The 25,899-nt window shown below is 44.1% G+C and overlaps 1 protein-coding gene and 2 non-coding genes across 4 annotated transcripts; all 3 read right to left on the bottom strand.

The window, feature by feature from the left end:
* Positions 1 to 2,492: 2,492 nt before the first annotated feature.
* Positions 2,493 to 22,593, bottom strand: KANSL2 (KAT8 regulatory NSL complex subunit 2). 2 transcript variants are annotated; one of them, XM_073663805.1, is made up of 10 exons: positions 22,499 to 22,593; positions 21,895 to 22,142; positions 17,527 to 17,705; positions 17,078 to 17,192; positions 11,471 to 11,634; positions 11,038 to 11,204; positions 9,799 to 9,895; positions 3,982 to 4,235; positions 3,708 to 3,893; positions 2,493 to 2,696 (listed from the first exon to the last, which is right to left on the bottom strand). In XM_073663805.1, exons 2-10 carry the CDS (start codon positions 22,140 to 22,142, stop codon positions 2,580 to 2,582), a joined length of 1,527 nt encoding a protein of 508 aa, XP_073519906.1. In that variant the 5' UTR covers positions 22,499 to 22,593; the 3' UTR covers positions 2,493 to 2,579. The 2 variants fall into 2 exon arrangements, with proteins under 2 accessions (XP_073519906.1, XP_073519907.1); XM_073663806.1 differs by having other exon boundaries at positions 22,361 to 22,502.
* Positions 2,768 to 2,903, bottom strand: LOC141256940 (small nucleolar RNA SNORA2/SNORA34 family). Its single transcript, XR_012317879.1, has one exon. It is a non-coding gene; the product is annotated as a small nucleolar RNA SNORA2/SNORA34 family (small nucleolar RNA).
* LOC141256941 (small nucleolar RNA SNORA2/SNORA34 family) lies at positions 10,002 to 10,138 on the bottom strand. The gene has a single exon (XR_012317880.1). It is a non-coding gene; the product is annotated as a small nucleolar RNA SNORA2/SNORA34 family (small nucleolar RNA).
* Positions 22,594 to 25,899: the final 3,306 nt, after the last annotated feature.

Here is a 25,899-nt window from a genome sequence, read left to right as displayed (position 1 = left end):
ACCATCAAAAAGTTAAGTTCAGTTCTTCATTACAAAAAGTGAAACTCCTATTATATAGAATCATTACAAACAGAGTGATCTATTTCAAGTGATTATTTCTGTTAATGTTGATGATTATAGCTTACAGCCAATGAAAACAACCTCACTAATGAGTTTACACTCTTGATCTGCTTCACCCTGCTTTCACTGCAGCCTTAAGTTGCTGTTTGTGAGTTTTTCTGCTTTAAGTTTTAAAACACCACTCCAGCGTTTTGTTTTTTTTTTCCAGTGCTGGAGTGGTGCTTTAAGTGTAAGCCCCCAGCGATATACTCGCCCTCCGGCATCTTCCCAGTTTTCAGCACCACTCCGGTCCCACGGTGCCATCTTGAGCACTTTTTCTGACAGCCAGGAGTCAGAAGCTCCACTTACAAAACAGAATGAGGCTCTCAGACTTGTATTGAAAAGTGACCTTCAATACGCTCCAGCAGGTCATTTTTCATGGGAGACGGACCAGAGCAGCAGGGAAACAGATGAAGGCGGCAGAAGGCGAGTATACGACAGGGGACTTGCATTTAAAAGCACCACTCCAGCAGTGCAATAAAAAAAACAAAAAAAACACTGGAGTGGTGCTTTAAGTGAACATGTGCAATCGAGTGGTGATGACATACATACCATAAAATACATGTGGGTTTCAGAGCATAGGTTCTTCAAATTCTTCTTTGAATTGTTCTCTTGCATCTCTAGTACATGATGATCTCAGTTTCACCTGTACAGAAAATCTTATAAATGGTCTAATCTAGCCATCGTTCTTGAGCATTGCCAGTTGTTTGCACCTGAAAGTAACCCCCCTGCATCTACAATAATGAAAGCACCTCTTGATAGTTGAATTTGATAATGATATGACCTTGAGAGTGGTTTTATTGTCACTAGATGTGATTTTTTTTTTTTATTAACCAAAGTAAGAATTCTACAACCATTCACTTTAGTCTTGAAAAGCTCACTTTCTTTTACTAGTGTGACTACTAATTCTAAGTTTTATTGCGTGTTAGTCTAATGATAGCTGTGAAGTGATGGAAGCTATTAAAAGCAAACTCAACACCTCTTAGGTTTTCACAATATTAACTGAATACATTAAATAACTCTTGAGGATGCTGGTGTACTAATGTAATCATCAGTTAGAAAGGCTGTATAATTGAGATATTAAGAAAAGCTGGACTTACACAATGCTCATCTTAATTTCTGGCAAACAATTTTCAAAAAGAATTATACAGTTACTGACATGGATTTTTAAAGTAAAGACACCAGCTTCATCAGACTTATGAGATCCATTACCGTATACAGCTTTATGAAACTTGGTGATCGATCCACTTTGAAGTCTGTAGTTTGTTCAACTCTGGTTTTAGGGCTTGTCGATAAGACAAAGCTTGCATGGGAGTTCCTGTGGCTTCATACTACAAGACTGGAGGCAGTCTGCTGCCATACACCACTCTAAATAAAGTATACAATATTTTGTTAGATTTATAAATAATTATCTAAAAATATTGTATAGATTTTCTAATACCTATAAATGTAAGGTGTTTTAAGGTAGATTAAAAAGAATTGTTGGGAAAAGATTTGCACATTCCATTGGCCATGATTGTTATCTGTGGCTGCTATATGGGCATGAGTGCACGGCTTTTCTCTATTAGCCGGTGTGACATGGGCCAGGCCGGCTAGTCATAAGTAGAGCCATGGATGCTGACTGGTAAGATGTGGCACTCCCGTTCCTGTGCAGCAGCAACAAATCACTGCTTAGCCAATAGAATGGGATGTGAAAATATAGCTGCAATTTTTTTTTTTTGAAATATGCATTTACATGAAGGATTTCTCTCAAATTAACAAATAAACACATTTAAAACAGATGAAACTGTTTACATTAAGCTTATTTTTTTTTTTTAAATTCCCAAATACATTTACAAAGTTTTAACATTTTCTACAGTCAATGCTTTCATATATCAGAATAAACAGTCCATATTAGAAGGGGTTCCCCAAAAATGATCAAAATGATGATCACATTTCTGGCAGTCCTAGTGTCTCTGCGAGCATTGTGAACATACCCAATTTGCCTACTTCGCCAAGGAGCAGAGCATGGCTGACTGAGCACAACAGGTTTTTTCCTGTGGTGCTCAGTCTTTGTTAATGCTGTAAAGCTGTCTGACAAGCAGAACAGCTTTACAAATTTGCAAGTAGCAGGATGAAGCTAGGTGGAAGAGGGGGGCCACACAAAAACACCTTGTGCTCCGTCAACGCAAAATTTTTCTCTTGTCACAGCTGAGGGAGATCAGGTACATTTGGTCATAATGCTGCTCCTTTGACTGTCAGGACGTGTCTTGAACAGTTTCTTCAGGCTGTGACCCCATCCTGACATGCCTAGGACAGATTGCAGCTTGAAATATGTGATGGTGGCCATTTTACACTTTTTGGAGCACCCATTAACCCATTGCTGGATAACGAAAAAATATAGCAAGGTCACAGTGAGTCTAAAGGATCAAATTTAGTCTACAAACGAAAGAGTGGAACATCATCAGGTGAGAACAACATTAAAACTTCAAAAACAAAATTTAGCTGCAAGAGAAACCATCTGTGTTTCCATTGGCTGTGGATGGCATCGATGTCAATGCATTATCACTGGCTGGTTCATCGGGTTGTGGAGAGGTCCCCGCTGACTGGATTCGACGCTGAAACAGTGATAGAAACACTATAAACAAACCTGTAACCAGATTCAATTTGCACAGAACAAAAAAAAAGCATATATCTCTTCCAACTGAATTGGCTTGGACATACAGGAAAGCTTGCCCAGCCAACAGACCACAGGAAGTATTTAATGTGTGCTCCTGTTTGAAACCAGCGGCTACAGCAAGCCACCAGCCTTGATTCAGGGCAATGACCATTGTTGCCCTAGTTTACAGAGGTTTGTAACCACAAATATCCACAGTGCCTGTCTAAATACTCTGTATTATACTTCACAAGTCTTAGAGGTTGTTTTCTCATCAAGGATACTTATGACCTATCCTGGATCGGTCATCAATATGGAAGATGGGTGGGGTACTCCTCTGATCAGATGTTACCAGCTCCATGTGTAAACTGTGTGTGGAGTGGGAAATCCCTGCTCCGTCACTATTTAGTGGCCGCTCCTGGGTACTGCAGATTAGCTTTTATTCAAATTAATGTTTTTGATTTCATTATATTTCTGTACATTATTACAGGGGCAACGACCTTGACTAATTTGCCATTAGTAACAGATTTGTTTTACATCAGCCACATGGACCACAGGAAACAAAGACAGTAGCATCTTTATCTTCCATTGGAGGTTTTTGTAGGCATGTTCTACAACTTGAACATAGGTCATCATGCAGGGGGATGTTTGTAAATGGTGTGACTTTGCATTGAATTACCTTGTCTATAGGTGTTCTATTGCATTGTAATCCTGCCTGTAATGATGTCTGTCTAATAAGCTCTTCATGTGAGGCTTGGTGGCCAGAGTGAAAACTGCAAGATTTCATTATTTATTTTAATACGGGGGCACGGAAAAATTTTAGGAGCATCTAAATACGTATATTTTTTATATAAAAAAAATTAAAATGGGTTATTTTCCAGTGACTCATACAGGTGAATAATACAGACACACGTTATCCATTAAAACACAGATGACTAGAAGTCTAAGAGGAACAAAATGAAGATTTACATACCTGACCTGCAGTTCCCACCAGGCAGTCAGCGGTCAGGAGTGTGTCTCTTGTATGGGTCTGTTCAGCGTCATCTGCAATCATTTCAAATGGTGTTTTTGAAACATCATTCAAAGCCGTATCAGTCAAGGGGTCAAAGAGGAAAGGCGATGGAGGGCACTGCGTTCCATCACCTACAACATCAAGGTCCTAAGAATGGAAAGAAAAGAAAAGTAAAAAAAAAAAACTATTTTTCCTCCAAATTACAATAGTAGATTTATTCCACCATAGAACTTACATCACTGAACTCGAGAGGCAAGTTCTCAGTTGGCTGCAGCTCGGCTGCGCTTAAGTATAGCTCCACAGGAGCCACATCCATCGGCTCTGGCACAGGTAGCACTGGCTCAGACTTGTACATTGGTGATGGTAAACTGTAATGAAGAGGGCAGCAGGGATCTTCAGATAGACTCACTGGAAGAGGCTTATTGCAAGGAACATCTTCAGAACCCACACACATCTTGAAAAGAACTTGGTTACTGTCTTGACAAATATCTGATCATACTGAATTAAGGATGGTTTTTCACAACCTGTAAAACAAACTAAATCTAACATATGCACACCTATATAGCAAGCCATCTCTGACTGCTGTCATTGCTACTTAGAGAAGGCTAAAATTCAGAGTCTGCTCCATAAACTTGCACCCTTCCCTATGTTGTATCACATCTTGTGGAGAAAGAGGGTTAAAGAGATTAATCACTGAAGATTAAACAATTCTTCAACCTTCTATCCAATTTGTCACCTCACTTCCTTCTAAAATGAAAAGCATCAGATCTAAACAGAGAATGTAGAGTTTATCTAAAAAAAAAAAAAATGCATTCCTCAATTTATGATGACCGTCACATGCAGATTGGGAAACATTACACTTTTTCAACAAATATTAATGCAATAGCAGAGATTAAAAAAACAAACAAACCGGAATTAGTCTTACTGGTAATGATGTTTCCAGGAGTCCACATGACAGCACCATAGGAGAAGTAATCCCATATCCTGTGTAGGGACAGGAAGCACAAGAGGTTTAAAGCCCTCTCACCCCCAACCTCCTCAGTTATTTTCCAAGAACCACATTGGCTGGGTACAACAATTTTATTTTAGACTGCTAAGACATATGTTAGAGTCACATATAGTAGCAATATAGGGAGGGAAATAAGGGTGCTGTCATGTGGACTCTGGAAACATCATTACCGGTAAGACTAATTCCGGTTTTCCAGTACGTCCCCATGACCGCACCATAGGAGTATACCCAAGAACTCATAGCTTAGGGTGGGACAACTGCCTGAAGTACCTTCCTACCAAAATCAGATCTCTGCTGTGAGAGAACATCTAGCTTGTAGTGTTTGCAGAAAGTATGCCCTGACCATGTGGCTGCAGTACATATTTGTTCAATGGCAGCACCTGTCTAGTTGCCCATGAGGTGGAAATTGCTCTGGTGGAATGGGCTTTGATAATTTCAGGGGGAGGTTGTCCTTCTGAATGATATGCTAGATAAGTCATGGATGTGACCCATCTAGCCAAGGATTGTTTTGAAGCCTTCCTGCCTCTATTTTTTCCCCCAAACAGTATTAAAAGGTTAGAGTCTAATCTCCAGTTCCGAGTGGCTTCCAAATAGGCCAACACTGCTCTGCAGACATAGAGATGGTGGAACTCTTCCTCCCCCTGATTCCTAGGGTTCTCGCAGAATGACGGAAGAACCATTTCTTGGTTTAAGGTAATCGATGACACCACCTTTGGGGAGAAACTTGGATCCAGTTTCAGAATGATGCAATCATCCCAAATCAGCATACAAGGCTCAACGACAGAGCCTGGATTTCACCCAACAGTTTAGCTGTGGTGATTGCCACCAAGAAAACTGTTTTCAGAGTCAAGTTCTTTATTCCCAAATCATTAACTGGGCCGAAGGCAGGTTTGCAAAGGACTCTCCGGACAAGATTCAGATCCACAGAGGGGAAGAAATTCTCTGTGTAGGCCTAAGTCTCTGGATTGCCTTGACAAACCTGATTATCCAGGGATGCGAGGACAATGATGTGTCGAAGAAAGCACCTAGTGCTGCAATCTGCACCTTCAAGGTACTTGGTCTAAGACCTGCATCAAATCCTGCCTGCAAGAAATCAAGGATCGCAGGGATGTCTGGCTGAGAGGTGTCTACCGTCCTGTGGAAATGACAAAAGGTCCTCCAGACTTTTTTTTAGATATGGCCTGGGTTACAGGTTTTCTACTAGCCTGCATAGTCTGAATCACTCTGGCAGATAAGCCCTTGTTCTTCAGGATCTCCCCTTCAGAAGCAAAGCTGGAGCTGTTGAAGATTCTGATGAAACAGCGGACATTGCGTCAGATCTTCCTGAAAAGGGAAAATGATTGGGTCTTCCAACGCTAGATGACGTAGAAGGGAGAACCAACATGACTGTGGCCCATCTTCCGCAGCATTCTCGGAATTAAAGGAGCAGGTGGGAAGGCATATGTTAGGCCCTCTCCCCAATATTGTGAGAGTCCGTCCACTGCCAGAGGATGATCTCCTGGGTCGAGAGAGAAGAAAGATGTCGTCTTTGCATTTGTTCTGTATGCAAAAAGGTCTAGGTGCAGCTGACCCCATCTGCGGGTTAATTGCTGGAACACCTCTTCCTTCAGTTCCCATTCTGAAGCCTTCATCTGACGCCTGCTGAGGTAATCTGCCTCCTGATTGTCGGCTCCCCGAAGGTGAACTGCTGAAATTGAGCTCACTATCTTCTCTATACTTAAGAATATCCTGTTGGCCAGGGACTGGAGGAGAAGTGGATGTCTTGGTCCGCCCTGATGTTGTCAGACAAAATTTCTACATGTTTGTCTTTTAAGACCGCCTGGCTTTTCTGTAGGGCTTCCCAGATTGCCTGTAGTTCCCGAAAATTCGATGATCGGGTCTGAATCTCCGTGGACCATGTTCCTCGGAGATAAGAATCTCCCACTCGAGCTCCCCATCCTAAGAGACTTGCGTCCGTGGTCACTAAAAGACAAGGTTCCAGAATCCACTACACTCCCTTCCGTAGATTCTTCTGGTCGAGCCACCAGTGTAGAGATTCCTGAGCGTCTCTGGACAAAGACATCTTCCTGTCTAGGCAATTCTGATGTCCGTCTGTCACTTCCAGGATGCATTTCTGTAGAGGCCTGGAATGGAACTGGCTCCATCTGATGCAGGAGATGCATAACGCCATGATTCCCAAAACACTCATTGCCTTACCGGATTGAAGGTTTCTTCTCTCTTGCAAAAGAACGATCCTTTGTGGAATTGAGAGCATCTTGTCTTCCGGGAGACAAGACATTCGTATTTGGGAGTCGAGATGGACTCCCAGGAAGATGTGTGTACTTGGGACAAAACTGGATTTTTCTTTGTTCACAATCAAACCCAGGCTGGTTAATGTCCGTAGGACAAGTTCCAGATGTTGCGTCATATCTAGAGGAGATCCTGCTACCAAAAGGAAGTCGTCCAAGTACGGAATGATGGTAATATCCCTGAGTCGGATACAGGCCACCACCTCTGCCATGATCTTTGTAAAGACAGATGACAGGCCAAAGGGAAGACATCGGAACTGGTAGTGTAGAATCTGACTGCCTGATGGTAGTTCAACCTCAGATATTGCTGACTTGAGGAATGTATTAACAGGTGGTAGTATGCATCCCTAAGGTCCAGGGTGCACATTACCGCATCCATGTTTATTAGAGGGATGGCTGATCTTACCGATTCCATGCGGAATTTCTTGTAGCGGACCCACCGGTTTAGGGGTTTCAGGTTGATAATCGTACGGAACTCCCCTGACGGTTACTTTATTGAAAACAGGGCGGAGTAATGGCCCTGATGTTGTTTGTGTTCTGGAACTTGTACAATAACCCTGATACAGCAGCTTCTCTATGTCTGCCTGCAGATGGGAAAGAAGTAGGGGAACCTCTCGTCAGGCGGAATTTTTGAGGGGGATTTTTAGAAAATCCTATCCTGTAACCCTGCGCTATAGTTGTTAGTATTCAGGGATTTTGAGTTACCCGATGCCAACTGTTTCTGAAAAACTTTAATCGCCCCCCTAATGACAGTCAGTCGTTTTGGACGGGAACTAGTACTGGGCTGGAATCTTATCTTTGTTCCCCTTATTAAAACTCTAGCTTGTGGACCCCCCTTTTTTCTGCGTGTTATATTTACGGGAGGGGAACGGTTTACTAAAGGGCTGCTCCTTTTTCTCATCAGAGAAGCCCTTTTTATCGGACGCTTTTTCTAGAATGTCATCTAGTACAGGTCCAAATACTCTGAGACCTGAAAATGGAATGGAGCACAGTTGGTTCTTAGAAGCTGTATCTCCAGACCATGTTTTTAACCAAACAGCTCTAAGGGCTGAGTTGGAAAGCGCATTATTTCTGGCCGCAAATCTGACAGATTCCGCTGAAGCATCGGCCATAAAATTTGTTGCCATTTTTAATAGGGGCAATGCCATCTTGTAGGGGACTCTCTAGCTCCTCTAGCCAGACTCATGGATCTGGCAATAGATGTAGCAGCGATATTAGATTTAATAATTGCTACTGAAGCTTCCCAAGCTTTTCTCAAAAGTCCATCCGCCTTCCTATCCATAGGATCTTTAAGTCCTGACGAGTCTTCAAAGGGGATAGAGGTTTTCTTGACCACCGGGACGTCAATTTTAAGAATAGCGTCCCACACATTGGTGTCCTCTGGGTCAAAAGATAGTCGGGGGCGGAAGTCTCGTGGTATAGAGAGTCTCTTCTCCGCATCCTCCCATTCCTCTAGTATCATGTCCTTCACATGGGCATTAACCAAAAAAAACATGGTTCTTAGACCACCAAACATCTCATCCTGAATGTTACTGCTCTTCTCCGTTTCCTCTACCTGCATCGTGTTTTGGACTGCTCGTAGAAGAATATCCATACCATCTGAGTGGAACATGCATCTTTTCCGCTCCCCGCCCTGAGGTGGACTAATGGTCTCACTGTCCCGAGTCGCCAGATGGGTCGACTTCACCCGCAGAAAATGGTGCTATATCTTTTCTGGGTCTTTTGGGTCCCTGGACATCCTGAACCTGGGGGCTGCAGAGACGCAATAGAAGCCTGAACCTCTTCTTTGATTATATTATGCATCTCGTTTAATAAAGCCCCGTGCTCCTCCTTTAGCATGGAGGCTCTACACTCAGCACAGACGATTTGTATATGAATCGGGAAGTCTGATGTTACAATCCAGGCACCTCTTGGATATTACTGTGGCCTTTTTCCCTGTATCCTTCTATTTCTCAGAAGGAGGTGGTAACTGCCCAGATAGATCCTATAAAAAAATATGGAGGGCCTGGTAAGAGTAAGTTCCATTAACCATATAAAGGAGGTAATGGTACACTCACATTGACTGTGGGGCGATCCAGGGAGGGTATCAGGGTGAGACATCTCTGCCATTTTGCTGTCAGGGGTGCCCAAAGCTGTAAGCCTGTCTGAGCTCCCCAGCCCCCCTTCTTATACATTACCTGGTTGCCCAGTCATTTTCCCTGCTCCCTGGCATCTGGTCTTAACCGCGGTTTGAATTTCCCGCGCGACCGCCACTGGAAGTAGTCATCCCGAACTTCCGGTTTCGACGCCGGGCGGTCCCGGAGCCAGGAGAAGCCGGACCCGCCCAGAGCAGGACGCCGAGAGCCCCGGCGATGGAGAAGCGGCACCCAGAGGTTCCAGCACACCGGAGGGCTGAGGGACTCCCGATAGGGAGTGTCGGCCCAGGACCCGCTTGGCGGCGGGAAGGAGAAAGCAGTGCCCCCCCCCCCCCCCCCCCCGCGGCATCTTTTTTGTCACACCAATGCTCCTCCTGTACTCCCTTGTCCTGTGTAGGGACAGAAAAAACACTAAGGAGGTTGGGGGTGGGAGGGCTTTTAACTTCTTGTGCTTCCTGTCCCTACACGGGATATGGGATTACTCCTCCTATGGTGCAGTCATGGGGACGTACTGGAAATCTTAAATTTTTTAACCAAGTACATAGTTTAGCTCAGGAAAAACACGGACCATAGATGCACTGTTAAATAGTTAATTAACCTGTCAACAAGGCAAAGGATACGGGACGGGCAATGTCTGCTCAGAGGAAGGCTTGGATTAGAGCAGCGTACATCTTCAACAAAGGCAAGGCAGCGTTGGCTGGATCGAGTGGTGTGCGCCTGTATAACGGGAACAAAGTTAGTTTCAAAGTCGTGGCAATCAATACATTATCACTATTGGATATGCACAAAAGTTCAGCATTATTACCACTAGGATTCATAACTGACTTGTTTCTTCTGACTGAAATAGCTGGGACTAAATGGGATAAACAGCCCAGCTAACAGACCACCAGAAGAGTTATTGTAGGCACCCGTTTGAAACTCACAGCTACAAACAAGCGACGAGCCTTGATTCAGGGCCTGCTCACCCTCTGATCTCAGGTTTTAGACTGTCATTCTTATACAAGTTTTTTTTTTTTTTTCCCATTTTTATTTTTTTTTAATTTAATTTACAGACATAAGGGCAAATTAAGTAATGGAGGGCTCGCTGGACTACCGACGCACTGAATTTATTAGGAGGCGCACATCACTTAATAAACATGGTGCATCCTCTCTGACGTGCGCTTCACCAGGGACTGGAGTAACATTTCTGGTGTAAAAGATGCCGGCACTTTTGCAGAATTGGATGGACGGGTGTAGCCATGTCCCAACCCCTCCCCAGCTGTATGCATTTTGGCAGAGAGGTTTCAAACTGCCATGAAAACACCCAAATTTTGCAAAATTGTTTGCACAATTCCACACTGCACAAAAACTGTGCTTTTCAAGGCACTTTACAACAGTTCTCTGGTGTAAAAGCTTTGATGAATCGCCCCAAAAAGTTCTGAAAACTAGTGTAAGGGTAAGTTAAAGCAACGGTCTATAGCAAGAGATTTCAGCTTTTATTTTTCAAAAAATAGGAAATGACAGCAACAAAGTGGCTGATTTTAAGCATTTCCTCCACTTCCCCTCTGTGCTACTTTTGAGAAAAGGTCTTAAAGTTTCGGTCACATTTCCAGAAGTGACCATATGTGGCTTTTGAATTTTAAAATTCTCATGCCCGACATTGTTTATTTAGGCTTATTTCTGTCCAGAGCAAGGCAACAAAGCACCTTTTCTTCAGCATGTAGTTAAATACAGACAGACAAAAAAAAGGATATATAATATATATCTAAATATAAAAAAAATCTACTTTTTTTAGCTGCTGTTTAGGTTGCTACAAGAGCTAAATAAAAGATACTCCACACATCATACCACTGGTTGCTTAATAGCAAAATCAAGACTACCTGTTGGGATCCCCCCTCGGTGGCCAACATACGACGTTCTTTCAGTTGCCGATGTAAGAGAGCCTCTATGCCGTATCGTTTTCGATAGCGTCGTAATGCTTTTAGTTTCCTCAGATTGTCACGTTCTTTGGAGGAGAGTCCCTCTGATCCAGTGAGAAGACTACTCCCTAGGGTAAGGGAGAGACAAGATACTGACCACCAGAATAAGCTAAAAATAAATGCAAACAAGAATGTAAAAAACAAAAAGTAGTCCGAGTTAGGGTTTGCTGGAGTGTAAATGTACAATTGCCTTAGAAAAATTAGTTTTCAAGCAGTTTAAGTGATGAACAGGAGATTAATGGTAAACTATACAACATAAAAAGGGAATGGTATATTTTGCATGAACAGTTATTGATTGGCAGCCCCACTTCCAGGTAGTGGAAAAAATACATACCAATGGTTTCATGCTCCGTCTTTACATTGTGCAAGTAGTTTCTTTTCTTCTCCTTTAGCAAGTGCTGCAGTCTCTTGAACTGATCGATGTACAGAGATTGGAGCCTAATGAGTTTCTCACGCATGATAAGAGTTACTTCTTCAGCAGTGTAAACGCCTGCATGCCTACAAATTAAACAAAAATGATATTAAAAAACTTTATTCATATTTTACTAGTCAATGAGCCTGCTATGACATTTAACAGCAGAAATTGTAAAAAGAATACACTGATGGAAGAGGAACAATATGACGTGACACATCCAGTCCTAAATCACAGGTCTTATGTTTTAACCCCTTGGTGCCCACCAATACGGCTTAAAACAGACCCGAGATAAGTGAATAGCATCCTCTGACAGGTAATAATCCAGCAGCTGTCATCTGTACACTGTAGTTAACACCCTGCTACATCAGGTGTATGACTACAGCATCTTGATCAGGAGTGGGGAACCTCAGGCCCGCATGCCATTTACGGACCTTGATGACCTTTTATACAGTCCCCGGGCAGATTCCTGGGGACCGCAGTGCTTAGGCCGACAGCTGTGTTTTTTTTTTTTAATTTAACTCCATTCATATCAGGGCTGTGGAGTCAGTCCATTTTGGTGGAGTTGTTATAAAATGGACCGACTCCTAAAATATATAATACATTGGGTACAGTAGTTCAGTGTAGTTTGTGGGGAATATTTTTTTAAGAAGAATTTGGGAAAGTTACACAATGTCCTATAAATGTCTGTCCTATTCCTGATCTAAGGATCTAGACTTTTAGCTGAGATGAATCTGTGCTACAGTAAATTTAACACTTAAACATGAGCCATGTATGAGGGAGTCGGAGGTTTGGCTTACTGACTCCACAGCCCTGATTAATATGCAGAGGAAATCTGCCTGTATTTTAGGGCATGCTGCAAAAATGGAGTAGTATGACTCAAGATGTTTGCAATAAAGCTGGATTTCAAGCATAACGTTATGAATGAATTCAACATAAAATATGTACTGACTTCAGAGTTATACAGTAGGGAAATTCCTTTAGTCCCGATACAAGCAAATTCAAAGGAACTGAATACATGAATTCTGAGGTGCAGCAACCTATGTGGGGTGGAACTAAAAGCCTAAACCCCTAATACTACTACTGCTGCATATAAAGGGAATCTGTCAGTAGGATCAACCTCCTGAGCCGTCTATATGGGCATGTGGGTCATAGGAAGCTGAATAAAATGATACCTTTATATCTGCTATCTGATGTCTTACGGCAGAGAAATCCATGTTTTTCTTGTATTTAAATGAGCTGTTAAGATCCACGGGCTGGACACTGATTTGCATAAGAATCTGCCTCCAAGGTTTATTTTATATATCACTGCAGAGCAGTGTGTGATTATGACCAGGGCTGTGGAGTTGGTAAGCCAAACAGACTCCTCAATTTCCACGACTCCGACTCCCTCATACATGGCTCATGTTTAAGTGATGAATTTACTGAAGCACAGATTCATCTCAGCTAAAACTCTAGACCATTAGATCAGGAATAGGACAGACATTTATAGGACATTTCATAACTTTCCCAAATTCTTATCAAAAAAATATTCCCCACAAACTGCATTGAACTACTGTACCCAATTTAGGCTGAGTTCACACTATGCATATTTAGTGCGTTTCCGCGGCGTTTTTGCAGTTGCGTAAACGCAGCGGAAACGCATTAAAAACGCATGGTAGAACGGCAGCAATGTTCCCCAATTGAAATCCGCATGTGCTGTGCCCATGATGCGGATTTTTCCACAGTGTAAACGCTGCGCTCAGAAATCCGCAGCATGTCAATTAATTTTGCGTAAAAGCGGCGTTTCCACCACCATTGACTTGCATTAGAACGCGCCAATTCCGCAAGACTGCATTTGTACTTGCGTAATTGGCGCGTTCTAATGTGCGGATGGTACCCGGGTGTGGAGGAGAGGAGAGTCTCATCCACACCCAGGTACCATAAAATAGCTGCAAAAACAAGAATAAAATAAAAAATAAATGTATACTTACCTTCTGTCGGCCCGCGCACCGCTCCTGCTTGGTTCCCGGCACTTTGCAGTGAGTTGAAGGACCTGCGCTGACGTCAGAGTCATGTGACGGGTCACGTGACACTGACGTCGGCAGGTCTTTCAATTCAAAGTTGCCGGCGAGGGAGAACGGATTGAGTAGGACAGCGCGGGCCATCGGAGGTAAGTATATACACTCTCTCGGGTCACACTATATAAATCCATGCTGTTTGCATGGGTTTATATAGTGTGACCTAGTTGTCAAGCACTTTCCAGGTGATGCTAAAATCGCCTGGAAAGCGCTTGTCAATCCACATGCGGAAACGCATGTGAATTCGCATGTATTCCGCAGGAAAAACGCATGCACAATCTGCATGCGTTTTTTCTGCCAGGGAGATGCAGAAATTTTCTGCTTCATTTCTGCATCGTGTGCACATACCCTTATTATATATTTTAGGAGTTGGTCCATTTTATACCGACTCCACCAAAATAGGCACAGACTCCACAGCCCTGATTATAACTTACACATCTGCAGGTTCCTCTCAGCTTCAATCTCACATGAAGCCAGTGTTGTAATATTGTTAAAATACAGTAGAGTTCAGAGAGCTGCAAAAGATGTGTTTGCAAGACAAAGTTCAATTTTACTGTGTTTTGTGTTAGCTACTTGTCTCACACTGGTAACTCCCCCTTTTATTTAAAATAATCTCTGGAGGCAGATTCTTGCGCAGATCATTGTCCGGCCCATAGCCTTGAACAGCTCATTTACATTTAACAAACATGGGATTTCTCTGGAATAAGACATCAGATATCAAGATATTATTTTATCCATCTTCCAATGACCTACATTCTCATATAGACGGCTTAGGAAGGTTGATACTACTGACAGATTCCTTTAACCCCTTCTCGAAATACACTGTACAAGTATGATACAAGTATGAAGTCAAGAGCTGGCTCACCAGGTGAATTCACCCAATGTCCAGCAGATAACGGATGTGACACAGCCAAGACCTACCTATTACAGCCACAGGTGGAGCCATCAATCTCTGGGGGTGAGTAATTCTTTGCGCCCAATGGCTGCCTCGCGACATGATCGCAGGGCACTGATGGATTGCCATGACAGAAGGGGTTCTGTTGCAGACCCCCATGCCTGTCATCATGAAACTCTGTTGAAAAACAGTGTGGCTGGGAATCAAAGGAGACAATGATTTTCACTATAAACAAGTAATATTGTGTTATTGCTGTATATACAGTACAAGAGATCAGACGACAGCAGGTTCATGTCTTTTGTGGGGACTAAAATACAGTAAAAAAAAAGAAACAGTATCGCCGCATCCATAAAAGTCCGATAAAAGTATAAAATTAACTTAAAGGGGTTGTGCGGTACTTTAGATTACCTCCCCATGTATCCCCCCAGGTCCCTAAGACTTTTTTGCAAATACCTTCTGCTATTGATAATGCCTGGGAGCGGCGCTATTGGTGGCCGCTCACAGGCATCACGTGACCCCAGCGTCGACGTCACGACAAGTGAGGCGTGACTCAGCGCTGGGGTCCCCGCGGTGGCGGCGGGGTTACCCCCCCCCCCCCCACGTCACACCCAGCATCCACCGCGCGCTTTCACTATGAATGGGGAGAGGCAGAGCGCGAAGTGGATAACCCCGCCCACAGCCTGGCATCCACCTGGAACCAGGAAGATCGTGACGTCAGCGGATGTCAGAGCCGGCTGCAGCCGGGGTTCACGTGATGCCTGTGAGCGGCCAGTGATAATGCCTGTGAGCTGTGCTATCTGCAACACAAAGCATTTACAAAAAGTCTTAGGGACCTGGGGGTGGATAATCTAAAGTACTGCACAACCCCATTAATATCTGTAAACACCTTAAGGCTGTGTGCCCACGTAGCATTTTTCAAGCGTATATGCTGCGGAATTTCCGCAGCGTAAACGCTTGAAAAACGCATGTATATCCGCACCCCATGGTCCCCAATGGGATTCCGCAAGTTCTATGCACATGCTGCGGATTTTTCCGCAGCGTTTATGCCGCGTTCAAAAATCCGCAGCATGTCATTTAATTTTGCGTTTCCGCAAGCGGAATTGCCTTTGTCCAATGCATAAAAAACGCAAGGCAATTCCGCATGTGGAAAACGTGTGATAAACGCGCGAAAAATGCGCGATAAACGCGTGCGGAATTCCGCATGCGTTTTTCCGGGAGAGGACTTGCATTTATGCAGCAGAAATTTTCTGCTTCATAAATGCAACGTGGGCACATAGCCTAAAAAGAAAAAAAAATTAAAACTAGGCCAAAATAGCGGGGTTGATTTTAATTGCGTCAATACAGCGATCAAAATGTCATATCTATCCCAAAATGGCATGAAACACATTTTTTGCAGTGCAAGACAATCTCTCAGTTCCAACGACCAAAAATGAAAACGTTATTGGTCTCAGAAAATGGCAACATCTTTTAAACACAAATTATCGATTGTTTTCACCTCCAAAATAAAAAATACTTCATACAGCACTAAGTTTGTGCACTATGAAGGCTTTGGAAGCCTAAAGGCCCCGTCACACTTAGCGACGCTACAGCGATCCTGACAACGATACGACCTGTCAGGGATCGTTGCTGCGTCGCTATGTGATCGCTGGTGAGCTGTCAAACAGGCAGGCTCACCAACGATCAGGGGAGCAGCGACATCGTGGAAAGAATCTTTCCACTATGTCCTGCTCCTGGTTACCAGCCTGCTGAAGCAGGAGCAGGCTGGTAACCATGATAAACAGCGGGTTACTAGAGGCACACACGCACCTAGTAACCCACTGTTTATCATGGTTACCACTCTGCTACGGTGAGCGGGAGGTTACCACTCACCGTAGCAGAGTGGTAACCATGATAAACAGCGGGTTACTGAGTGCGCGTGTGCCCCAAGTAACACGCTGTTTATCATGGTTACCAGCTTGATCGCTGGTCCCGTTGGTCACACACAGCGATGTGTGCTGATCAGCGGGAGGGCAAAGACCAAAAAATGGTCCAGGACATTTTGCAGCGATCAGCGACCTCACAGCAGGGGCCTGATCGCTGCAAAGTGTCACACATAGCGACATCGCTGGTGAGGTCGCTGTTGAGTCACCAAAACCGTGACTGAGCAGCGATCTCGCTATGTGAGACGGGGGCTTAATTCCATAGTAATCAGCAGTGGTCCTGGGTTCAGAGCTCTCATAGGGCATATGTTTATTGCTATGTGTGAAGGATGACTCATGCTAGTCACTAAGCCATACTACCCCACTGTCACAGCTGAACCACTGCTGATATCTTCAGATCAGAACGTCTTTGAAGTACATCTGGAAGCTCTATGCTATCAGTAGGAATGCAGCGAAAAGGACAATCCCTTTCATTTTGTCCAAGACAAATAGAACATGTAGAGAAGATGTAGGTGCCTGTAACTAAAGGCAATTCAAAGGCCCAAAATTGTGCATCACTAATTACATTGGAGCAACGATGTGAACAATTCTTTAACATCTGAAAATACGACCATCTTTATGCACACAAAGCAAAAATTAAATATCCTAGACTTACTTCAGGGGGTCCTCCTGATCACTGTCCAGACTGTCTGCTTCACTATCAAGATCTCCCATCCAGGTCTGATCCACTGTTACTGCCTCATGCTCACCATCACTGTAGCTGTCCTCATCTGAATACAATTATAGCAAAGTAACGGGTCACCGTGGAAATATAACAAACGGAAAACATTTTTTTTGATGGAGGTTCAACAATTCAGCTACATCTTAGGAATAACAAAGAAATAAAAAATATACTGACAAGCATTAAAAACTTAAACGTGACCTAACACTATAAACTGACCTGGCTGTTTTCACATAATTTACCATTATTAGCGGTTTACAATTAGGTCTTACTTAAACGTATAATATTAATAATATTCTAACTTCTGTACAGATGCACAGATATTTTATGTATTAGTTGCAAACAAAGCTGTGAAGGGAAAGTACAGGTAATAAAATACCTACCAAGAATCCGACTGGCTTCACTTCTATTGCTTTCTTGGGCCTGCGTGCCAAGATCTCCTCGAGCATATGAGCTTAATTGGTATAATAAAGACTCGCTGGTTGGCCCCGGGTTTGACTTCTTAATTTGAGCCTGGATAGCTAGGGCATTTCTTCGTGCATGCTCAGCACAGAAGGAAACACTGCAGAGATTTATAAAATAAAATTAGAGATATAGAATTCATTTTACATAATTACATTTTGGCAAGCTATTCTTTCAACAGGCAGTGAATTGTAATGTGATGTACAAACCTAACTGACCCAGTGTAATATATAGTGTATAGTCATGGGCAAAAGTAGAGGCCAACATGCTCATTCACAAAGTTTGAAAGTTGTTTTTACATTGACAATTTGTATTAAAGCTACATTTTTTGAGGGCAAGTCATGTAATCACTCTCCATAACAATCTAAACTCATTACTTACCATGAAAATTAACGTACCGTATGTTTCAGATAAAAAGCACTCCCAACATCCCCCCCCCCCCCCCATGGCAGACCCTGGGCTTTCACAAAATGTTGGCGGAGTCCCCACAATAGTCTTCACTGCTATGGACTCCGGGAAAATGGCCACCTCCAGAGGCGCATAAGCAGATTGAGATCTTGGGAGCAGAGATCTCAATGCGCTGCTTGTCATTTTCTTAGAGTCCACCCACAGAATGACGGGAAGTGTGGGGACTCCGCCAACATTTTGTGAAAGCCCAGGGTCCACCACAGCCTCGCACCGCTGAACACTCCCCTCCATTCAGCCCGGGGCCTGCAACATCACCCCCACTCCTGTCGCCGCCAGCATCCTGCAGCATCGACCCTGCTCCAACTGAGCCACCCACCCCCCTCAGTAAGCTACCAGAAAAGCAGACTAAGAGGCACCACAATTATATGAATTTTTTCCCTATTTTCCTCCACAAAATTTGGTGAGTCTATATAGTCTGCAAAATACGGTAATCACAAAAACCCCATTGTCACTGAATTTCAGCCCTGGCAAAAATCACCAGCTTACATAATGTCAGTGATTTATCTTGTTAGCTCAGAAAAAAAGGAAAGAACAAGGCAGCTGATATAATTCAATAAGCATGATGAAGTAAATACTTTTATGCCCAAAAATGACAAAGTATTCATGGAGTGATACCTTTCAGAGCACACGGGCACAGAATTAAAAAATAGCCTGAAGGAGCCCCTGTGCTCTGAAAGCTTCCAAATATATTTTCAGGTTAGCCAATAAAGGTATCACTCCAAAAATACTTTGCCATACTTTGTCCAGTGGAAGAGTATACATTTTTTATATGGGGAACTAAAATGATTAATCATGGCTGGTCCAGTAGTGAACAACCCCTTTAAGGGCCAGAATAATGATCACAACACCCAAGTGTTCTACTGATCTACCAAACATCAATCCTGAAAGAGGTCCTAGTTACGTAGTTAACGAAGTTGTCCACTACGTTTTCATTGATGCCCTATCCGTTATCGGTGCCAGCGGCCGGAAGTGCTTACTTGCAGTGCTTGGCTGTCTAGCTGTAGTGGCCGCTGCAGGGTTCTGCACATCCCCCTCCTATTCAATTCAATAGGAGGTGGATGTGCAGTACCCTGCAGCGGCCACTGCAGCTACATGGCCAAGCAGAGCAAGTAAGCACTTATAACAGCTGATCGGCAGGGGTGCCGGGAGTGGGACCCCGCCCAATCAAACATGGATAGGGCATCAATGAAAAAGTAGTGGACTTCTTTAAGGCAGCACTAAAATGAAGAGATATTATATTTGTAGGAACCTGGACACACTTATCAAACTATAGTGTTATTTTAACTACCTATTGTATTTGTGCCTTTCCTTTTCTATGGCAATTCTAGTCAAAGTAGCAAACATCACCTCGTCTTCATGACAACCCCTTTTAATTTTTAGTTCTTAAATCAATAGTACACCTTAAAAGGCAACCATTACCGGAGGCAGCAAAACAACCCCAAACATCATTGAACCTTCACCATATTTGACTGTAGGTACTGTGCTCTTTTCTTTGTAAGCCTCATTCAGTTTTCGGTAAACAGTACCATGATGTACTTTACCAAAAAGGTTTATCTAGGTCTCAACTGTCCACAAGACGCTTTCCCAGGTCTTTTGCTTACTGACATACATTTTGACAAACTGCAGTCTAGTGTTTTGGGTTTTTTTAGGTCTGTCAGCAGTGGGGTCCTCCTCTGTCTCCTGCTATAGTGTTTCATTTCATTCAAATGATGGTGGATAGTTCACGCTGACACTGACACACCCCTGAGCCGGCAAGACAGCTTGAACTTGTTTGGAACTCGATTGTGGATTCTTATCCATCATCCGAACTATCCTGCGTTGCAATCTTTCATCAATTTTTCTCTGCCGTCAACGTCCAGGAAGATTAGCTACAGTGGCATGGGTTGTAAACTTCTTGATTATGTTGTGCACCCTGGACAAAGGAACATCAAAATCTCTGGAGATGAACTTGTAACCTTGGGATTGTTGATATTTTTCAACAATTTTGGTTCTCAAGTCCTCAAACAGTTCTCTTATCCTCTTTCTGTTCTCCATGCCAAGTGTGGCACACACAACATGCAAAGATTGAGTCAACTTCTCGCCTTTTTATCCGGTTACAGGTGTGCTTTTTATATTGCCCACACCTGTTACTTGCTACAGGTGAGTTTGAACAAGCATCACATGCTTGAAATAAAGTTGCATACCCGCATTTCTGAAAAGGTGCCAACAATTTTGTCCAGACCATTTTTGGGGTGTTTGTGAAATTCAGTTGTGTGTTGTTCCAATGCACATAAAAGGTAATAAACATGTGTAATTGCAATCATTTTCTGGAACCTTTTCAAAGGTGCCAACACTTTCGGCTATGACCGTAGATTATCTCATCCCACAATCATACAAGACATAATAGCTAGAAATAGTTTTATTCCTCATGTACACAGAAGAAAGTTACATGATAGTGTCAGACAGTTCAGACCAGCAGCGTTGTTGTGCCGCTGGCACGATTTGTGCACTCTTCCATGCTGCTGGCAGAGGTACCTGTGCCTCTCCAGCATGAAAAGAAGGGGCACAACCTAACCAGATCCAGCCAGCTTCAGAGGAACACTCTGTAGCCAAGAGCTTGCAAGTGCTATACACCTTGCCTAGGAAACTGGCAACCTCAGACTGCGAAGGTGAATGTAACCCAGGCAATAAGTGCAAAGCTATAAAAATAAAAAAATCCTCAATTTTTTTTCTTTTAACCCATTTGTAACAGTTCCAGAAAGCAAAAAACTGGTCCATTAGAAATGGGAGAACAACGGTTGGCTAATTAACAGATCCACTGTCCATAGACTACAATGTTAAAAAATAACATGTTTGTAAAAAGCAGACTAAAAAGTTGTGTCTCCACAACTTTACAAACAAATTTCTGCTGGATCTTTTCTAACAGATAATTACTGGACATGTGAACAGACCCTTAGGTTCATCGGCCAGGTCAACAATTTGTGACTGGTGGATGGGAGTGCCTTCAAATCTCCTTGAATGGAGATTTTAGTTACCCAGGTGTGATTTCCTCTTTGCAACATGACATGTGCCAGCCAGGAGATAAGGAGATTTGCTGGCCTCCCATCCAGCGGTCACGGTCTACTGACATGGCTGATGGACTGGATCCTGTAAACCAGTTCTCCCATTCCTACGTGTGGGCAGATATGCGGCAGCACATTGTAGGACCCACAAGGTGGTTGAGATTTCTACAGACTCATGCTCACCCTGTTAAAGCCACAGCAGGCCAATTGTTTCTGCAGATTTTTACAACAAGTTTCAACCATAAGGCTAAAGTCTCAATGTAAAACGTGCAGATTATAGAGGAAACATGGGTAAAGATATTGTCCCATGTGGACATAAGCCTGAAAAAAAAAAAAAGTCTTCTTTAGTAAAGAAGTTGTCCACTACTTGGACAACTCCTTGTTATTCCCCACGCCTGGCCCCGATAAAATAATATACCATATACTCCCCTCCCGTGTCAGCACTCGCTCTCCCCTGGACTCTCGTGCGGTTGTTGGGACACGTGATGCCCAGCGCCCAATCAGCGAGGAGGCAGTAACGTCAGCGCTGATTGGGCACCAGGCTCACGTGTCGTAATAGCACAGGAGCCCTGGGGAGAGTGAGTGCTGACATGGCAGGAATGGCACAGAAGGGGAGTATAGTTTTTTTTTATTTTATCGGGGCCAAACATTTAGATCAAGAAGGGATTGTCCTAGTAGTGGAGAACCACTGTAGGCAAATAAATGTATTGGTCGATCTGTGCCAAAGCAAAAGTCCTAATTTGTCCAGAAACTACCACCAGCTCCATAAATGCCACTTACCCGTCCTTTTTGTCAGGCTTAGGAGCGGCATTGCCGCAGCGCCGGCTGTTCTTGCTGGAGACGTAGCTGCACTGCTTGTATGGGGCATTCCTGTCTTCTAGGATGTGTTTGATGCAGAACTCGTAGCCCTCCAGGCGCGGCTGAGAGCACGGCCGGTGCGTGTAGGCGCAGGACAAGGCCTCGTAGGTCCTGGGCACCGGGGTCAGGCGGCTTCTGCTGGGCAGGACGTGGATCCGAATTCTGTTCATCTGATGAAAGAATAAAATGGTAGAAGTGAAGGAAGCAGAAGCTGCAGGAGATGGAGCGGCTACAGGCAGATGGAGGGCACTGTGTGGGGGGAGTCACATAGATGACCGCACGTGGAGACAGTAGCCACAAGGCTGGACTAGGCACGCTGGCCCACAAACAAGCAGAAAGCTACAGGAGTATAGAGGCACCAGGTGGGGGAATCCGGAGCCGCAGGCACCTTCCAGAAACTGCAAGTGCGGACGGTCGGCTTCACTGCTGGGCTAAATGCCGCCTCTCAGCCCGTTATAGCCACACACTGGTGTCATCCATGGGCGCAGCACATGACTCAGCGCTCCCGCCTCAGCCGCCATCTTACCTGCACGGCCGCTCCTCTCACACTGAGGCAGAAGACAGAGGCCGGGCCGAGATCGCACACAGTACACGCAACCTCCCGCCGTGATTGGCTACAGCAACACTAGACGACGCCACTGTCCACGCCCTCTCGTTCTCTGATAGGCGACCGCAAGTATCTCGAGATTACTATAACCAATCACAAAGGAAGTGGTAGAAACGCTGCGCTGATAAGGCGGGACGGCCGCCATGTTTGTAATGTCGGAAGGATCCGAGGAAAACTCCCGATAGACTGACTGATGAGGAATAAAATGGGATCATCGGCTCCGGCTTCAGAGGGAAATGCTGGACTACAGGACGGACATTTCAGCGCTAAGGCCGCCATATTTACTGCCCTATGTGCTAGCTGAATGACTGATATATTTTATCTCAAAATCACTCATCCATTTTAGCTTGTTTATGTAGAGCTATGGGGACATGTAGTGACTTTAGGATTTGCACAGCCGACGTCCTATGGGGCAGGCTGGCGCTTTGTGGTGGTAAGGAATGATAAGTTCCACAAATGGTTGTTTTTAAAAAAAAAAAAAAAAAATCGCTGTGCTGAGATCTTAAACAGTGGCGCAACTAGATTCCAATGGGCCTCGCTGCAAGATTTGGACCCTGCCAGCATGGTATACGCGGTCCCTTGTCCGGGGCGCCATCCTGGGACGCGCGGTCCCTTGTCCGGGGCGCCATCCTGGGACGCGCGGTCCCTTGTCCGGGGCGCCATCCTGGGACGCGCGGTCCCTTGTCCGGGGCGCCATCCTGGGACGCGCGGTCCCTTGTCCGGGGCGCCATCCTGGGACGCGCCGTCCCTTGTCCGGGGCCCCATCCTGCGACGCGCCGTCCCTTGTCCGGGGCCCCATCCTGCGACGCGCCGTCCCTTGTCCGGGGCCCCATCCTGCGACGCGCCGTCCCTTGTCCGGGGCCCCATCCTGCGACGCGCCGTCCCTTGTCCGGGGCCCCATCCTGCGACGCGCCGTCCCTTGTCCGGGGCCCCATCCTGCGACGCGCCGTCCCTTGTCCGGGGCCCCATCCTGGGACACATGACCTCCATTCTACCACTGTTATTTAATGCATAGAAAAAAAATATTCTATTCACCTTCTCTCCGCGTGGCATCCTCTTCTGAAGCCCGCAGCAGACTTCAGCGTGCAAGCGTCAGGAACGCATTATGTCACTGCCACGCGCCCCCAGTCATGCAGGCAGATGTCAACTGCTGGCCTCTGATTGGTCGCAGCATGTATTGCTGCACACGGACCTGACAGGTCTATCTACTGCGATACACTTCAGCTGAATGTGTGTCCGAGGGCACGCATCCAGGTGAACTTTGTGCGGGCATTGGCAGGCACCCCACCCTCACAGACTCGATCACGTCCTCTGTGACAGTGGTCGTTACACTCCTGCTTATAAATATAAAACAATGTGATTTTCTGGTTTTTATATTTAGATTCTGTCTCGCACAGGTGAAGTGTACCTGCTATAAAAATTACAGACCTCTTCATTCCTTGTAGGTGGGAAAACTTGGCAAAATTGGCAGTGTATCAAATACTTATTACCCCCACTGTAAGTCATAGGAGGCTGAATAAAATGTGTTGTAAATATTTATACTTTGCTTTGATTATTATTTTAGACAATTAAATCTACCTATATATCTGAAATTTAATATTAGCTTTTATAAGTGTTATTCATAAAAGCAATAACACAGGGTGTAGAGCTGTGTTTCTGTCACACTTTCCTTTGTTATTTTTAAGTATAGTTAATTGGAGAGAGCTGGTTTTAGTTCAAGGACATCTGCAGATGTTTCCATAATTTACAATTTTATTTCCAATTAAAGTCCTTTCTTTCCCCAACTAAAATATCTGCAGCGTTAGGTAATGTAAAGACATTCCCTTTTTCATATCTCTGTTGTAATAAATATATGTGACTGGGTTTCTGAGATTCAGACAAGAATTGTACACTCACAATCAGACACTGGCTGTGTGTTATTTTTCTTTTCTCTGATGTATCGTATTGATTCTCTTTATCTAATTTGAACCAAAAATGGCAGACAGATTTAGAGAGAATTTGTTATCTCCATCCAAATTAGCTCTTCTTGGAAGGGCTACCACGACATTACATGGTGCCGAAAACCGGGATGGTTAACTGGACCTCTCTGTGACCCAACTGCACGGATCTTTCCATAAATCACTGAAAATAATTCCGCAGTGAGTAGCTCTTTATGTTACAAAGTTTCAGTGTTTCTGGTGGTCCAAGACGGGTACGTAGTGGTCCTACAAGACCATTCTTATCAAACCTCTGCCATTGTTTGCATTTTGTGTGTATGATTGAACTTATAGAGTTCTAAGATAATTTGTTGTGTATTATGTGGTTCAGTGTGATTTTAGATATATAACTAACAATTGTTGAATTAAATTGGATGAGTAACAGTATAAAGGGACAAATAAATAAGTCCTTGATTGATATAAGAGGTCCCATTAGGCGTGGAGACATTCAACTCACTTTGAGTTGAAAGAGGCGGAGTGATTGAGATAAGGGACTCTACGTGAAGGGAAAAAAAAAAAAGCACTGTGGAGTAGATCCCTGAATGAGTACGCATGAATGCACAAAAGCGGTGTCCTGGGTGTAGTATGCCAGGCTGAGACCTACGGGAGTTTCATGTGGAGTTTTTGGAGATTGTGTTATGCTGAACACATGTAATAACTCTGTTAAGAAACTGCCATATCTGCTGCATTCTTCCTAGTACTGTGTGAGAAAAATCCTCATCTCTGTGCCGTGTTGGGGTGCTGGTGCTGCGCTGGGGTGAATCTGCAGCTGTGTGCAAGTTTTCTGTGCTGAGAAGTGTGTGGGTTTTTAAAGAGACAGTACTGTACAAAAGTTGAAAGTAAAATTGTAAGTTGAAGTTGGATGCTGAAACTAAATTATTGTGCCTATGTTAGGAAGATTTGGAAGTGATTATTTGGTCGTCAGTGTGTGTTGTACCTGCTTCCAGTTGTGTGGTTGCTGTATATCTGGTTAAGGATCAGCAGAGGGGGTAGCCAACTGCACAGCTGGTCTAGAAGGTCAGAAGCCTATCACACCTGCGCCTTCCTATTACAGTCAGCTGGTCTAACGGGTGAGAGAGCTACGAAAGCCTTCCCGCTACACCTTGACAGCTCATTCTGACTTGCTAGAGTGTGGCCTGTAGACAAGGTCCAGGCACACTGAGAGGGCATTTTCAGAAAGGTGAGCTGTGTGAAGAATAAGTTGAAGCCATGGGCAACTTGTTCTTCGTGCAGTCAGGGACCCCAATGGGATCCAAAACCGTTATACGAATAGTAAAAAGAACTTATTCTCCCATGACATGTTATTTTGACTAATGGAAGTAATTGCAATAAGTATTGGTAGTA

Source organism: Phyllobates terribilis, unplaced genomic scaffold (genome assembly GCF_046119375.1).
Source record: "Phyllobates terribilis strain yellow unplaced genomic scaffold, ASM4611937v1 Scaffold_2__4_contigs__length_985480577, whole genome shotgun sequence".
Classification (NCBI taxonomy): Eukaryota; Metazoa; Chordata; class Amphibia; order Anura; family Dendrobatidae; genus Phyllobates; species Phyllobates terribilis.
The sequence above is the reverse complement of the archived record's forward strand: the minus strand, read 5'-3'. Positions and strand labels throughout refer to the sequence as shown.

What these genes read in the sequence shown, in the direction of transcription:
- KANSL2 (XM_073663805.1), bottom strand. Translation starts at nt 22,142, where the DNA reads ATGAACAGAATTCGGATCCACGTCCTGCCCAGCAGAAGCCGCCTGACC. An exon ending in TGAAGCCAGTCGGATTCTTG is followed by an intron (nt 17,193 to 17,526) that starts GTAGGTATTTTA and finishes AATTGTATTCAG; the next exon opens with ATGAGGACAGCTACAGTGAT. An exon ending in CCGAGGGGGGATCCCAACAG is followed by an intron (nt 9,896 to 11,037) that starts GTAGTCTTGATT and finishes CCCGTTATACAG; the next exon opens with GCGCACACCACTCGATCCAG.